Here is a 14,534-nt window from a genome sequence, read left to right as displayed (position 1 = left end):
TTTGCCCTGAAGCAAGTGGCAATGTTGAGAAAGGGCTGGATGCATGAGACCACCTGCTTCTCCTCCTTATCTATTGTGCCAAGGGCAGTCCTGTCAGTAGGCAGCTGGGACAGGAGCGAAGGGCTTAATAATATGCTCAGGACCAAAGCCATGCAGCTGTTGCCTATACCTTGACCCCTTGCTTCCCATCCCAGCTGCTCCACTGCCTTTCTCTTTACTTTCAAACCTCCTCCCCTGAAAAACTGTGGTTAACCTCCACTTCTGATGCTGTGAAAGAAGCTAATTCTCCCGTTTTAAGTCACCTCCCTACTTCTCAGTAATTTATACTAATTATTAACAGACACACATGCACAGCAGCTCAGTGCCTGAGGCAGCTTGCACACCTCAGTGAAGCATATTATTGTCCCCACTCTAGAGGATAGAATGCTTGTTTTGGGAACACAGAAGAGCCTTTGCTGAAGCCTTGGTTACCATTTGGTATGTTACTTTAGAACTCTTCTTCTTTTATAAAGTGCTTGGCTCTAAAATCCATTACATTGCTTGACCATTTCTAATATGACTAAAGAAAAAGGCATCAGCCTGTGAAATGTTTTGATATAATAACCAAATGATAATAACTCACCATATATTCAGTACCGATTATGTGCCAGATACACAGATATATTAGCTCTAATGCTTAAAAGAAAAAAGAAAGCCTGGTGTACCCAATTTATAGATAATGGAATCAAGTCATAGAAAGATTAAATTACTTACCTGTGATGACACAGATCAGAGGCAGGGCATCACAGAACCATGACTGTAGGCTTTCTATTATGTTTCAAGGGTAGAACCTTCTGAGCTCAATACAGAAGTGGTTGCAATCACCTTTGATGCTGAGGATCTCAAAATTTCTGTGGCCCCTAAAACAAGCGATTGCGTCTGAATTTTAAATCTCAATGCTTGTGACCACAATGATCTGTAACCTTATTAGCCCACTTACTTCACATGCCATAGAATCCTGGTCTTTAGAAGATACCAACACCAATAAAACTCAGCCCAGCAGCTGCCCTGGAATCAGGCCAAAAAATCTAAACCCACCATCCCTCTGTCCTGTGTCACTTCCTCTCTCCCAGAGATGCCCCAGCCCCTTCATCTAAGCCAGAAATTGACAAACTTTTTCAGTAAAGGACCAGATAATAAATATTTTAGGCTTTTGGTCATGCAGTTTCTGTAGCAGCTAGTCAACCCTGCTATTGCATTATGAAAGCAGTCATAGACAATATCTAAATGGACAGGCATGGCTGTGTTCCAATAAAACTTTATTTACAAAAACAGGTGTCTGGCTCATGGACATTAGCTTTTGCCGACCACTGAAAAAATGCCCCACACCATCTTCTCCATTTGTTCTTGGGATGCCTTTCAATTTCAGCTCTGTGAATAGAATCAATGATACTTTAGCCTCCTCCAACAGCTCATTAATAGAGAGCTCATATGCCATCGAGCTGATGACACTCCCAGAGTCTCTACCATGTTCATCTCCTTCCCCATTTTAATACGTTTCCATTCATCATTCTCTCTTGTTTACTGTCTTGTAGCACTTTTCACTCCTGGTGTCAGTGCTTATAGGCAAACCATGGGAGGAGCATCTACATCTGCTCTGAGCTGTCTAGATGATTAAGTGCTTAGACACTTACTCGCTCTTCATAATAACTGTTTGGGCTAGGACAGGCTGGTTTAGGCCATGGGAGTTTTTACCCTTCAAATTTTAGGATCATTTTCTCATGGAAACTCTTTCAGAGCTTGGCAATATCTTGTGTTCAATCGATTGATTCAAATAACTGGATTGAAGTGTGCTGTTTATTCATTCATGTAGCACTGACTTCTTGAGCACCCAGGTGGTTCCAGCCCTGTGCTGCATGTTAGGGATGGAGAAATAAGAGATATGTGGTCTCCGCCCTCAAGATAGCTGCATCCTCTCTCTTCCAAACACTTATTAAATCAGTCATAAACGACAAAAAAAAAAAAAAAGAGGGGGGGCACAACCTTGTCCATTGCTCCCACTCATTTTCCCAGAGTTGATTAATGAATGTGCGGGTCACCAGGACTCATGCTCATTTTAATCACTAAACTCCTTGAAGAAAGTGTAGACTCTAAAGTGATTACGGGTTAATGTCTTATCCTCGCAATCCAAATACCAATACATCAAAACACTTTTTTCTGTAAAAAAGCTGCCCATCCAGTGCTTCACTTAATTCGAGCAGTGCATGATTCCGTCAGAGTCCAGTAAAGCCAACTGAATTTACAGAATAGGGTTTTATCTTTATCAGCAAGGTGGGCAGGAGATTTTCATAGTTTGAGATCTCACATCTCTCTCCTGGGTGTTGAAACAGTAATGACCAGTGTTCTAGATGGCACCGCCTGTATAGTAGACAGCCTTCTTTCTGCAGAATCCCTCATTGAGGAGAGGGAAGACATCATCTGTTAAACAGATCAAAAAATCAAATAATGGGCAGAGCAGCCTCTTTCAGAGGTGGGTAGGTATCCCCTTCCATTAGGGTGAGTTTGGGCCTCTTTGTAACTTTCAGCTGTCAGTGGAGCTGGCCTCAAACCTGTGGTCCCTTACAACTCTTCAGAGTCATTGATCATCGCCCCCGGTGCCACCCACACTCAACATGTGTCTAATCACTTGCCTGAGTCCTTTTATCATTAATTTTTTTATTGTGCTTTAGATGAAGCTGTACAAAGCAAGTTAGTTTCTCGTTAAGCAATTAATACACATATTGTTTTGTGACATTGGTTGCCAACTCCACGATGTGGCAACGATCTCCCCTTCTGAACCTTGGGTTCCCCATTATCAGCTTTCCTGTCTCCTCCTGGCTTCTCGTCCTTACCCCTGGGTTGGTGTGCCCATTTAGTCTCATTTTGTTTTATGGGCCTGTCTTATCTTTGGTTGAAGGGTGAACCTCACAAGTGACTTCAGTGCTGAGTTAGAAGGGTGTCTGGGGGCCAGACTCTCGATATTTCTCCACTGTCTCTCAGGCCAGTAAGTCTGCTCTTTTTTTGTGAGTTAGAATTTTGTTCTACATTTATCTTCAGCTCTGTCCAGGACCCTCTACTGTGATCCCAGTCAGAGCGGTCAGTGGTGGTAGCCAGGCACCATCTCGTACTGCTGGACTCAGTCTGGAGGAGGCTGTGTTAGCTGTGCCCCATTAGTCCTTTGGTCTAGTCTTTCACTTATGTCTTTGGTTTTCTTCGTTCTCCCTTGCCCCAGTTTCCCCTCCAACATTTGTTATTTTCTGTCATTTTGATTCATACTGGTAATACTGGGGTGAGATGCTATCTCATTGTAGTTTTGCATTTCTCTAATGGCTAGTGATCACGAGCATTTCCTCCTGTATCTGTTAGCCGCTTGAATGCCTTCTTTGGTGAAGTGTCTGCTCATATCCTTTGTCCATTTTTAATTGGATTATTTGTCTTTCTGTTGTAGAGGTATTGGATTTTCCTATAGATTTCAGAGATTAGGAGTTAGTTGAATTTGTCATAGCCAAATTTTTTTTCCTAGTCTGTACATTCTCTTTTTACTCTTTTTGTGAAGTCTTTTCATGAGGATGTTTAATTTTTAGAAGATCCCAGTTATCTAGCTTATCTTCTGATGTTTGTGTATAGTTATTTATGGTTTGTAGCCTCTTTATGCCATGTATTAGGGCCTCTAGCATCAATCCTATTTTTTCTTCTATGCTGTTTATAGTTTTGGGTTTTATATGTAGGCCTTTGATCCATTTTGAATTAGTTTTTGTGTGTGGTGTGGGTCCTGTCTCATTTTTTGCAGATGGACATCTAGTTTTGCCAGCACCATTGTTAAAAAGACTGTCTTTTCCCCATTTGGTGGACTTTGGGCCCTTGTGGAAGATCATGTGACTGTAGGTGGAGGGATTTACATCTGGGTTCTCAATTCTGTTCCATTGGTCAATGCGTCTGTCATTGCACTGGTACCAGGCTGTACTGACTACAGTAACTGTATAGTAGGTTCTGAGGTCAGGTAGTGCGAGTCCTCCTATTTTATTCTTCTTCTTCAGTAGTGTTTTACTTGTCTGGGGTCTCTTCCCTTTCCATATAAAGTTAATGATAAGTTTTTCCATTTCGTTAAAGAATGCTGTTGGTATTTGGATCGGATTTGCATTGCATTTGTAGATTGCTTTGGGTAGAATTGAGTTTCACAATGTGGAGTTTACCGATCCATAAGCATGGTATGTTTTTCCATTTACATAGATCTGTTTTGGTTTCTTGCATTTGTGTTTTGTAGTTTTCTTTACATAGGTCTTTTACATTCCTGGTTAGATTTATTCCTAAATATTTTATTTTTATAGGAGCTATTATAAATGGTATTGCTTTCCTGATTTTCTTTTCATCATTCTCTTTATTGATGTATAGGAATCCAACTGATATTTGTATGTTTATCTTGCTACTCTGCTGAATCTTTCTATTAGTTCCAGTAGTTTTTGCCTGGAGCCTTGTGGGTTGTCTATGTATAGTATCATATCATCTGCAAATAGGGACAGTTTTATTTCTTTCTTACCAATTTGTGTGCCCTTTATTTCTTTTCCTTGCATTGTTGCTCTAGCTAGGGCTTCCAGCCCAATGTAGGAGTGGTGATAAAGGGCATCCTTGTCTTGTTCCTGTTCTCAAGGGGACAGTTTTCAGTCTCCTTCCATTAAGAATGATGTTGGCTGTTGGTTTTGTATAGATGTCCTTTATTATGTTGAGGAATTTCCCTTCTGTACCTATTTGATTGAGAGTTTTTATCAGGAATGGGCGTTGGACTTTTTGAATGCCTTTCTGCATCGATTGAGATGATCATGTGATTCTTCTGTTTTGTTTATTTATGTGGAGGAGTACGTTGATTGATTTTTTAATATTGAACCATCCTGGCATAAAAAAAAAAAAATACCTGGTATGAATCCCACTTGGTTGGGATGTATTATTTTTTTGATATGATGCTGAATTTTGTTAGTTAGAATTTTGTTGAGAATTTTTGCATCTATATTCATGAGAGATATTGGCCTGTAATTTTCTTTTTTGTGTGGTGTCTTTGCCTGATATTAGGGAAGCTTTCTGTCAGCAAATCTTCAGTGATCCTCTCTGTGTTTTCCATTTTCTCCCTCTGTTCTGGAACTCCAATCACATGCAAATTTTTGCTTTTGTTTGTATCCCACATCGTTCTTAGGGTTTCTTCATTTTTCTTCATTCTTTTCTCTGATTTTTCCACAAATGAAGTGGTATCCAAGGGTTTGTCTTCAATTTCACTGATTCTGCCTTCAATTTTTTTCAAATTTGCTCCTAAAACCTATTTCACTGTCCATTTCTGAAATCTTGTTCTTTATCTTTATGATTTCTAATTGCTGTTTTTGTGTGATTTCTAGTTGTTTATTTATTTTGACATTTTGGCCCTGTATTATTTTCCTAAATTCTTTCATTGTTTTGTCTGTATTTTCCATGATTTCACCTATTTTTTCTTTATTTTTGTCTCTGTTTTCCTTCATCTCTTGGAGAGCCCTGAATATTAGAGTTTTAAATTCCCTATCAGGTAGTTCCACTGCCTTTTCTTCTACCAGAAGGTCATCTGTTTTATTTTGGGCACTTTCTGGAGCCATCTTGTCCTTTTTTTTTTTTTTTTTAATATGTTTTTTGATATTGTCTGCCCTCTTTGGAACATTCAGGAATTATTTTCTTCATTTATTGTTGTAGATTTGTTTCGTCCTGCTTCTTTGTTTTATTTGATTATGTTTGAGCAGGCGGGCCGGGCGTGCTTTGTTGCTTGCTTATCTGTGAGTACAATACTTCTTATCACCTTTTCCAGTTGGGCAGGGCCAGTTGCTCAGCTGTGGTGCAGCAGGCCACCTCCAGTGGAGGGGGAGGAGTAGGGATGGGTCATTCATGTCATGTACTGGAGCTGAGAGTGCAGGACTAGAGGGCAGTGCAGGGCTGGGTTCAATCATCCACAACTGTGCCATTCAGGGCTGCAGTGCCTTATGCATGGTGAAGATAGGCAGGAGGGAAGGGAGAGGATGTGATATGTGGAGCTAAAAGGGTGAGAGAAAGAATAGAGAGAAATAGAAGCAAAAACATTTTTTAAAGTGAAGGCTAAAAAAGAAAAAGTGAGTAAAGTGACAGGGCAATGGAATTCAGCAGGTGGGAGCAAGGCAGGCCTGACAAGGCCGTGTACCAGTGGCTCTCTAGCCAAGCAGTGCAGCTTTGCCTGTCAAGAAGGGGTACGGGTGGCACATGGGGTAGGCAGGCTGGAGAAAGGAAAGGAAAGACGGGAAAGAGATAGAAGAAAAAAAAAAAGTATGGTGCTGAGGGAGCCAGCTGTTAGGGGGTGGGGTGGAACTGAGGTGGGGGCGAGCTGATGTCTATCTCACCAAGCAACACAGCAAAGCCCATCAGGAATGGGAAGAGGCAGAACAGGGCCTATATGGGAAGGAGAAGAAAAAGGGAGACAGGGAAAGATAAAGAAAAATAAAAAATGCGGCACTAAGGGGGCCAGCTGTGGGGGTAGCGCAGACTTGGGGAGGCTGTGTGCCAAAGACTGTCTAGCCAAGCAGTGTGTAGCACAGCTCATTGAGAAGGGAGGTGGAACACAGGGCTCAGTGGGTGGGAGAAACGAAAGGAAGGAGAGAGAGAAGAAATAACAACAACAAAAAAGAAAAAATAAATGCACCAAAGGAGGAATGTGGCGCAGGTCCAGGGAGGCTGTGTGCTGTGGCTCTCTAGTTGAACTGTGTGGCACAGTCCATAAAGAAGGGGCAGAGATGGCACCTGCGGCTAGGTGAGTGGGAAAAAGGAAAGAAAGGGAGAGAGATAAGAAACCAATAAAAGAAGGAAAAAGAAATGGCGCTAAGGGAGCCTGCTGGTAGGGTGGCATGGACTTACGAAGCCATGTGTCAGGGTCTCTGTAGCTGAGCAACATGGCACAGCCTGTCAAGAAGGGTTGGAGACAGCACATAGTGCTAGCTGGACAGGAGAAAGGAAAGGAACGAAGTGAGAGAGAGGGGAAAGAAAGAAACAAAAAAGCTGAAAAAACCACACACAAAAAAATGGTACTGAAGGGGCTGGCCATAGGGGCAGAGCAAACCTGTGCAGCAAGAGCTGCTGTCTCTCCAGCCAAGTGACCGTTGGCCCATTGGAAAGAGGCGGAGGCTGTGTAGAGGGAAGGGGGAGGTGGAAAAGCATGTATTCCTGGTTACTGGGTGCTCTGTCTCCTGTTAGAAGCTCCATGAAGTTGCCTTCCCATAATCCCTGTCCACCATTCTTGATGGCTGAAGTCCAAGATGGCAAATCTGTGCTCCATTATCTGGCAGGAACCCTGCACTCCATAACTCTCCTTGTTCTCTGTTCTCTGTTTCTTATTCCATTCGGTGCTTGGTTGAGTTCTTTATCCCTTCACTTGACACTTAGGGTTCCAGGATTGATGATTATATCTGTTTTTCTTAGTTTTTTGGGTCTTTGCTCTCGAGGGTCATTGTGGTGCTTCTGTCTATAGCACCATGTTGGCTCTATCTCTCCTCCTCCTGAGTCCCTTTAGACCTTGCTTTTGCATGTTTTATTCAGTTCTCACTCCACTCACTCATCTATGTGGCTGATTCCTTTCATAATCCAAGTCATGTCACCCTCTCCCTGTGCCCTCCTGCCCTAGTCTGGGCTGGGTGGCTCTCTGCAGTGCTTCCCTCAGCTGTCTTCTGCCAAGTCACTCAGTCAACACTGCTGCCATTATCTGTTTATTTTCCAGTTCACCCCACAAAGTGTTGCATCCCCAGAGGGGAGAGATCATGCCCCATGCCTTCACACCATGTGTCCAGCACATGGTTGTGTTGTTGTTCTTAGGTGTCATCAAGTTGTTTCCAACTCACAGTGGCCCTGTGTACAACAGAACGAAACACTGCCCAGTCCTGCACCATCCTCACAACCTTTGTTATGCTTGAACCCATTGTTGCAGCTACCATGTCAGTCCATCTCACTGAGGGTCTTCCTCTTTTTTGCTGACCCTCTACTTGTTTACCAAACATGATATCCTCTTCCAGGGACTGGTCCTTCCTGATAACATATCCAAAGTACATGAGAGAAGTCTCTCCATCCTCACTTCCAAGGAGCATCCAAGCTGTACTGCTTCCAAGACAGATTTGTTCATTCTTCTGGTAGTCCATGCTATATTCAATATTCTTTTCCAACACCATAATTCAAAGGTGTCAATCCTTCAGTCTTCCTTATTCATTGCCCAGCTTTCCCACACGTATGAGGCAATTGAAAATACCATGGCTTGGGTCAGGCACACCTTAGTCCTCAAAGTGACATCTTTGCTTTTTCAACACTTTAAAGAGGTCTTTTGCAGCAGATTTATCCAATGCAGTAAGTCGTTTGATTTCTTGCCTGCTGCTTCCATGGGTGTTGATTATGGATCCAAGTAAAATGAAATCCTTGACAAAGTCAATCTTTTTTCCATTTATCATGATGTTGCTTACTGGTCCAGTTGTGAGGATTTTTGTTTTCTTTATGTTTAGATGTAATCCGTACAGAAGGTTCAAGTCTATGATCTTCACCAGTAAGTGCTTCAAGTCCTTTTCACTTTCAGCATGCAAGGTTGTAGTCATCTGCATACTGCAGGTTGTTAATGAGTCTTCCTCCAGTCCTGATGTTGTGTTCTTCTTCATATCGTCCAGCTTCTGGGATTATTTGTTCAGCACACAGATTGATTAAGTATGGTAAAAGCATACAACTCTAACAGCCACCTTTCCTGATTTTAAACCATGGAGTAACTAAGCCCTTGTTCTGTTTGAACAACTGCCTCTTGGTCTAAGTACAGTTTCCTCATGAGGACAATTAGGTGTTCCACAATGTTATCCATAATTTGTTATGATCCACAGCCACTAACTATGCCTTTGCATAAACATCTTTCTGGTATTCTCTGCTTTCAGCCAAGATCCATCTGACATCAGCAATGATATCCCTCATTCCACATCCACTTCGGAATCTGGCTTGAATTTGTGACTATTCCCTCTCAGAATGAGTTTGAATGATTTTCAGCATAATTTTACTTGTGTGTGATATTAATGGTATTGTTCGATAATTTCCACTTTCTTTTGGGTCGCCTTTCTTTGGAATGGCCACAAATATGGATCTGTTCCAGTCATTTGGCCAGGCAGCTGTCCTCCAAATTTCTTGACATAGATGAGTGAGCACCTCTAGCACTACATCCATTCACTGGAACACCTTAATTGGTATTCCATCAGTTCCTGGAGCCTTGTTTTTCACCAATGCCTTCAATGCAGCGAGAACTTCTTCCTTCAATATTATCGGTTCTTGATTATATGCTACCTCCTGAAATGGCTGAACATGGACCAGTTCTTTTTGTCAGAGTGACTCTGTGTACTCCTTCTATCTTCTTTGGATACTTCCTGCTTCGTTCAATTTTTTCCCCCATAAAATCCTTCCATATTGCAGCTCGAGGCTTAAGTTTTTTCTTCAGTTCTTTCAGCTTGAGAAATACTGACTGCCCTTTAGGCTTTCTAACTCCAGGTCTTTGCACATGTCATTATAATACTTTGTCTTCTCCAGCCACTCTTTGAAATCTTCTATTAGGCTCTTTTACTTCATCATTTCTTCCTTTGCTTAAGCTATTCTATGCTTAAGAGCAAGTTTCAGAGTCTCTTCTGACATCCCATTTGGTCTTAGGTATATCATAAATGTGTCTCCCTGAAGGAATGGATGAATAAATACACCTCAGACTTTTACACATTTTAAGACAATGGTAATTTCTTATCAAGAAGCCCTGGTGGTGCAACTACTAAGTGCTCGGCTGCTAACAGACAGGTTAGTGATTCAAATCCACCCAGCAGCTCAAAGGGAGAAAGACCTGGTGATCTGCCCCTGTAAAGATTACAGCTTGGAAAACCCTGTGGGAAAGTTCTACTCTGTCACATGGGGTTGCTATGAGTTAGAATCTACTTGACAGCACCTAACAACAATTTCTTATTGTATTATTTCTCCTGGCTCACCTCCCCAAGTTTCTTCCATCATTTGACTGGAGATATGGCTTACAGACCTCTTGTCATCCAGCTTTCCCCTCATGTGTCACCGTGCTTCTTGAACCGTAGTGCCTAAGAAGTCATCACAGTACCCCAGATCTGCACATGGAACTTGGGGGCCTCCCTCTCAGTGACCTAATAAGCTCTTGATTTCTGCTGGTGCCCCCATTTTTCTATAGGATTCATGGTTCAGACAAGAACAGGCCCAGACTCTAAACTTTTGTTTCCGCACACTTGGCACTGACCCAGAGTCTATGTAGAGAAAAGATGAATGAAAATGATTATAGACTAGACTGGTGTACAAGAAGGGGCTGAGGGTGAGACATAATGATGGACAACAATGAAGAGATTCCCATGGGCTGAAGTGGTGAAGGAGGCCATCCTGGTAGAGGAGGTCTTATAAGATGTAGCCTTAAGAAACCTAGAGGGAGAGAGGCATTTGAGACTCAGAAAACACCCTAAGCAAAGGCCTGGTGGGCATGAGGTGTGGTTCCCAGAAAGGCAGCAAGGCAGTTGATTGGTGTGGTGGGGGGGGGTAGGTGAGGGGGTTGGAATTGACTTCATGAAGCCTATAAACTTATATTTAGGAGTTTTGCCTTTGCCTGATAACAGTTTTAGGGAAGGTCAGAAACTGTCTTAGAAAAGAAGTTTGGTACGGGGAGAGCAGAAAAGATGGGAGGCTATAAAATTCCGAACACAAACCACATGTTTGATAAGATTGGCAGCAAAGAGAGTAGGAGACCCACTAAGAGCACTCATGATGGAAAGAGTCGGAGGATAAGAAATGAGAAAAATGTGTGCATACCAGAGACACACTTGAACAGATGGCAGGGCCAGTAGGGAGCGGGCCAGAAGGTGCTAGAGAGAGAGTAGGGCAGACAGGAGGTGGGCCTGGCCTCCTGAGTAGGTGGGAGGGATAAGGAAGCAGGGCTTGCTCTCCAGAGAGAAGGCACATGTCCTCCCTGGATGCTGGCGGAGAGGGAGCCTGAGATTGACACCCAGAGAGATGCAGGCAAGGGTGAAGGCAGGTGCAACAGTGCTAGTCCAAAAAAGCCTTAGCATCTTCAGAAGGGTGACAGCAAAGCCATTGGCCAGAGAGGACTTGAAGGGACTTGAGAAGTGATGTAGAACAGCCATTGTGAGGAGTGACCGGGGGCATCTTGAATGAGGAGAAGAAGGAGGGCTCAGCAGAGGGGAGACAAGGAGAGACAGGAAGAGGGCAGATTTTGCAAAGATTTCACAAAGTTGCATGTGCTGTGTTATTCTACCTCTGAACAATGAGGACAAAGAACATGACTCTGAGCCCCTGCCAGGCCCTGAGAGCTCAGCCATTTCTCCAGACCCATCTCTTTAGAGCACAGCCACCCCATGGACCAGAGCTCATTCTGCATTCCCTTAACCTAGACCAGACTCTCTCCCCAGTAAGAGGGATGGCCTAGGACTGTGACAACTTCTGGCAGGTCTTCAGGGACTGAGGATTGACCAGGCCTGGGTGCTCCAGTGCAGAGTGGGCTGGCGGGCAGCACTCAGGAGTGGGCCAGTGATCCCTTCTGCCCCTGCTCTTTTGAAGGAACACAACGAGTTCAACTCCTCCATGGCCAGGAGCCAGACCAACACTGCACGGATTGATGGCCTGCGGCCGGGCATGGTGTACGTGGTGCAAGTGCGCGCCCGCACTGTGGCTGGCTACGGCAAGTTCAGCGGCAAGATGTGCTTCCAGACTCTGACAGACGGTAAGGAGCAGTCATAGGCAGGGGCACAGGGCAGGGCATCAAGGGCATCGGAGAAGCCCTGGCGAAGCCACACTAACACCCAAAGTGCCCACTTGTAATTAGATTCCACTAGAACTCCCTCTTTGGACTTTGCCTCCCAGTAGGGCCATACGTGGCATCTGTTCGAGGTCTGGCATATCTCTTTCCCAATATCTACTGGGGTTTGCCTTTGTGGGCTGTCTGCACAAGGCCACCACATGGGGTCCATGTATTTGTATAGCAATAAGACCCGAACATATTCTCAGGGCATGCCCTCTCCCTCTGTATCAGGGTCCAGATACCCAGACTGTTTCCCTTACTCTCACCTTACCCCTCCATTCTTGGGGCCTGGGATCTGAGCTCACTGGCTAATTCCATGAGCCTAGGTCTCCAGGGAGGAAACCAAGAGACAAAATTTGGTGTGTGGCTGTCTCATGCACCCAGGATCTCAGAATCTTTGAAGCAACTTTACAGGTTGCTAAGTAGGTCCTGCTCAGGTGTCTCCAGGAGAGCAGCTACTGTTTCTACACTTTTCCCAAGGCCAGAAAGTCTGTCACCAAAAATACTTCTACTTTTGAGCTTTATTATTTATTATGACTGTCTCCCTCAGTCCTTTGAGTCCATTCCTTTAATAGTTAGGAAAATCTGATTTTCCTTTTGTCTTATCATTATGCATAGGTGTGTCTGTCTGTGTTCACTCACTCTTCCCTTTAGCTAGCAATTTACTATAGTTTGTGTGTTCATATATCCATCTATCTACCTCTCTGTCTGACTGTCTGCCTGTCTATCTGTCTATAAACTGTTTCCTGATAGTTTTCCAAATGCCATTCAGTCTATTCCTAATCCCCTAGGTTGAAAGCCTTTAATTTTTCCTTTACTAGCTAAATTACATAGAAAACATTCTGACCTTACACAGCATTTTATTTTAGGCCAGCGCTCTCAGACTGGGTGCTAGATAGGGACTGAGTTTTTATATTACCTGACATTCTATTTTTAAACAATTTTTAAATTAATTAGAAATGTGATAATCAGATAATTTCGTATCAAAATCAGAATACCCATCTTTTTATGAAAAGTGTAAGAGGGACCAGAATGGTGTGAGGACCTTACACTGGGCTAAGCGCCAGCTGCCCCGCATGGTGTCCACACTTCCTGGTGGTTCATACCTGGTTGCTGTCATGTTGTGCCTATCTGAGCCTTGAAGGATTGGAGTTTGCAAGCCATTTTGAGTTGATTTTAACTGAATTTTGCTTGTATTTTTGGGATGGTGAGATGGGATAGGAAGGTGAGCCAGTTTATGCAGATTAATTAATAATGCTACTAGTGAAAAGAATGCAGGATGTCTTCTCCTGGAGGACTCTGCCCCCTCTTTGCACCTCACTTACCGTCTGGATTTATGGGCACTTTGGCATCAGGAGGTATACAGGATTAAAAGCCGAAAACACAACGTGCTCTAAGCACTGGTCTCTTGGCAATTCTGCTAGACAAATCAAGGAGTAACAAATTCATCCCAAGAAGGCTATTCCTTTTACATTTGGCAGTTAAGCTGTGTAAACCCAAGAGAGGATAGATGTAAGAGAGTTCTGGGAAGTGGCCAGATTAGGGAGTATTCATCTTAATGACTGAGGTTCACATGTAGGTAGTAATTACACTCACTGAGGCTGCAGGCCATGTCTGTAGCACAAAGGTGAGTCTGAAAGTTGACCAGTGGTCAGTGCCCACGTTTTGGACAGGTGACCTCCAAGTGGGGCAGAGCCACTGTGGTCCCAGGCAGTTCTTAGCAACAGCGTGCTGACCTTTGACTTAGCTGTCCAGTTTTTTTGTTTTGTTTTGTTTTAACCATTCGGGTTTCACATTGCTTTGTGAAGTTTATGATTCATAAAGACATCGTCGCACACTCTTCACTGTGGGCCCTTACATTTTTTGCCAAATTAATTTATTTTTTAAATATATGCTGCAAAAATTTTCAGCCGAAGGCAACTGAAACTCTATCTTCAGTCTTTAAACTTGATTTCTAGAGAGTCTTCAGACATCTCTTTCCCTCTCCATGTAGTTGAAGGACAGTTCTCCAATACTGGAGAGCAAAAGAATCACTCAGAGTGTTTGGTAAGCTTGCAGACACGCTGCTCATATCAGAGGTTCTGATCCCCGAGATCTGAGGAGGGGCCCAGGAGTAGGCAGGTTTTACAGATGGCTTCGGGTGATTCTGATGCGGGGCATGAGGGACCTCATTTTAGGAAGTATTGCTGTTATGGTTACCAGATAAAACCCAGGACACCAATTAAATTGGAATTTCAGTTAACAATGAATGATGTTTTAATATAGTAAAACCTACAAAAGCCAGAACCTGTGTAAGGTAGAAACCTGTCAGAGAAGGAAAACCCAAAAATGAGCAATTGAAAAATGGTAAGACTGCACCCTGTCAAAAGTGGAAAAACTCTCAAGACCCAGAAAAACAAGTCAGTCCTATCATGTTCCGGCTCTCACAGGTTTCTCTTTATAAGTATGCCCCATGCAATATTTGGGACATACTTATACTAAAACATTATTCGTTGTTTATCTGAAATTCAAATTTACCTGGGTGTCCTGTATTTTTATTTGCTAAATCTGGCAATCTTAATCGTAATAGAGCATAAATAGTGTGGCCTCCATATGCCAGGGCCCTTAACACCAAGAGAAAGAATAACCATAGCCATAGTGGTAATAGCCGGCTGGGCCAAGCGGT

At 43.2% G+C, this 14,534-nt stretch overlaps 1 protein-coding gene across 3 annotated transcripts in view; it reads left to right on the top strand.

Moving 5' to 3' along the window:
• EPHB1 (EPH receptor B1) overlaps positions 1–14,534 on the top strand; it is a 438,525-nt gene that overhangs the window by 296,803 nt on the left and 127,188 nt on the right. For all 3 annotated transcript variants that reach the window (XM_023538823.2, XM_010599498.3, XM_064277288.1), the window contains one exon: positions 11,629–11,791. In XM_023538823.2, coding sequence (XP_023394591.1) covers positions 11,629–11,791 — 163 coding nt within the window. The remainder of the gene's footprint in view (positions 1–11,628; positions 11,792–14,534) is intronic.

Source organism: Loxodonta africana, chromosome 26 (genome assembly GCF_030014295.1).
Source record: "Loxodonta africana isolate mLoxAfr1 chromosome 26, mLoxAfr1.hap2, whole genome shotgun sequence".
NCBI lineage: Eukaryota > Metazoa > Chordata > Mammalia > Proboscidea > Elephantidae > Loxodonta > Loxodonta africana.
This window is presented reverse-complemented; position numbering and strand designations above follow the sequence as displayed.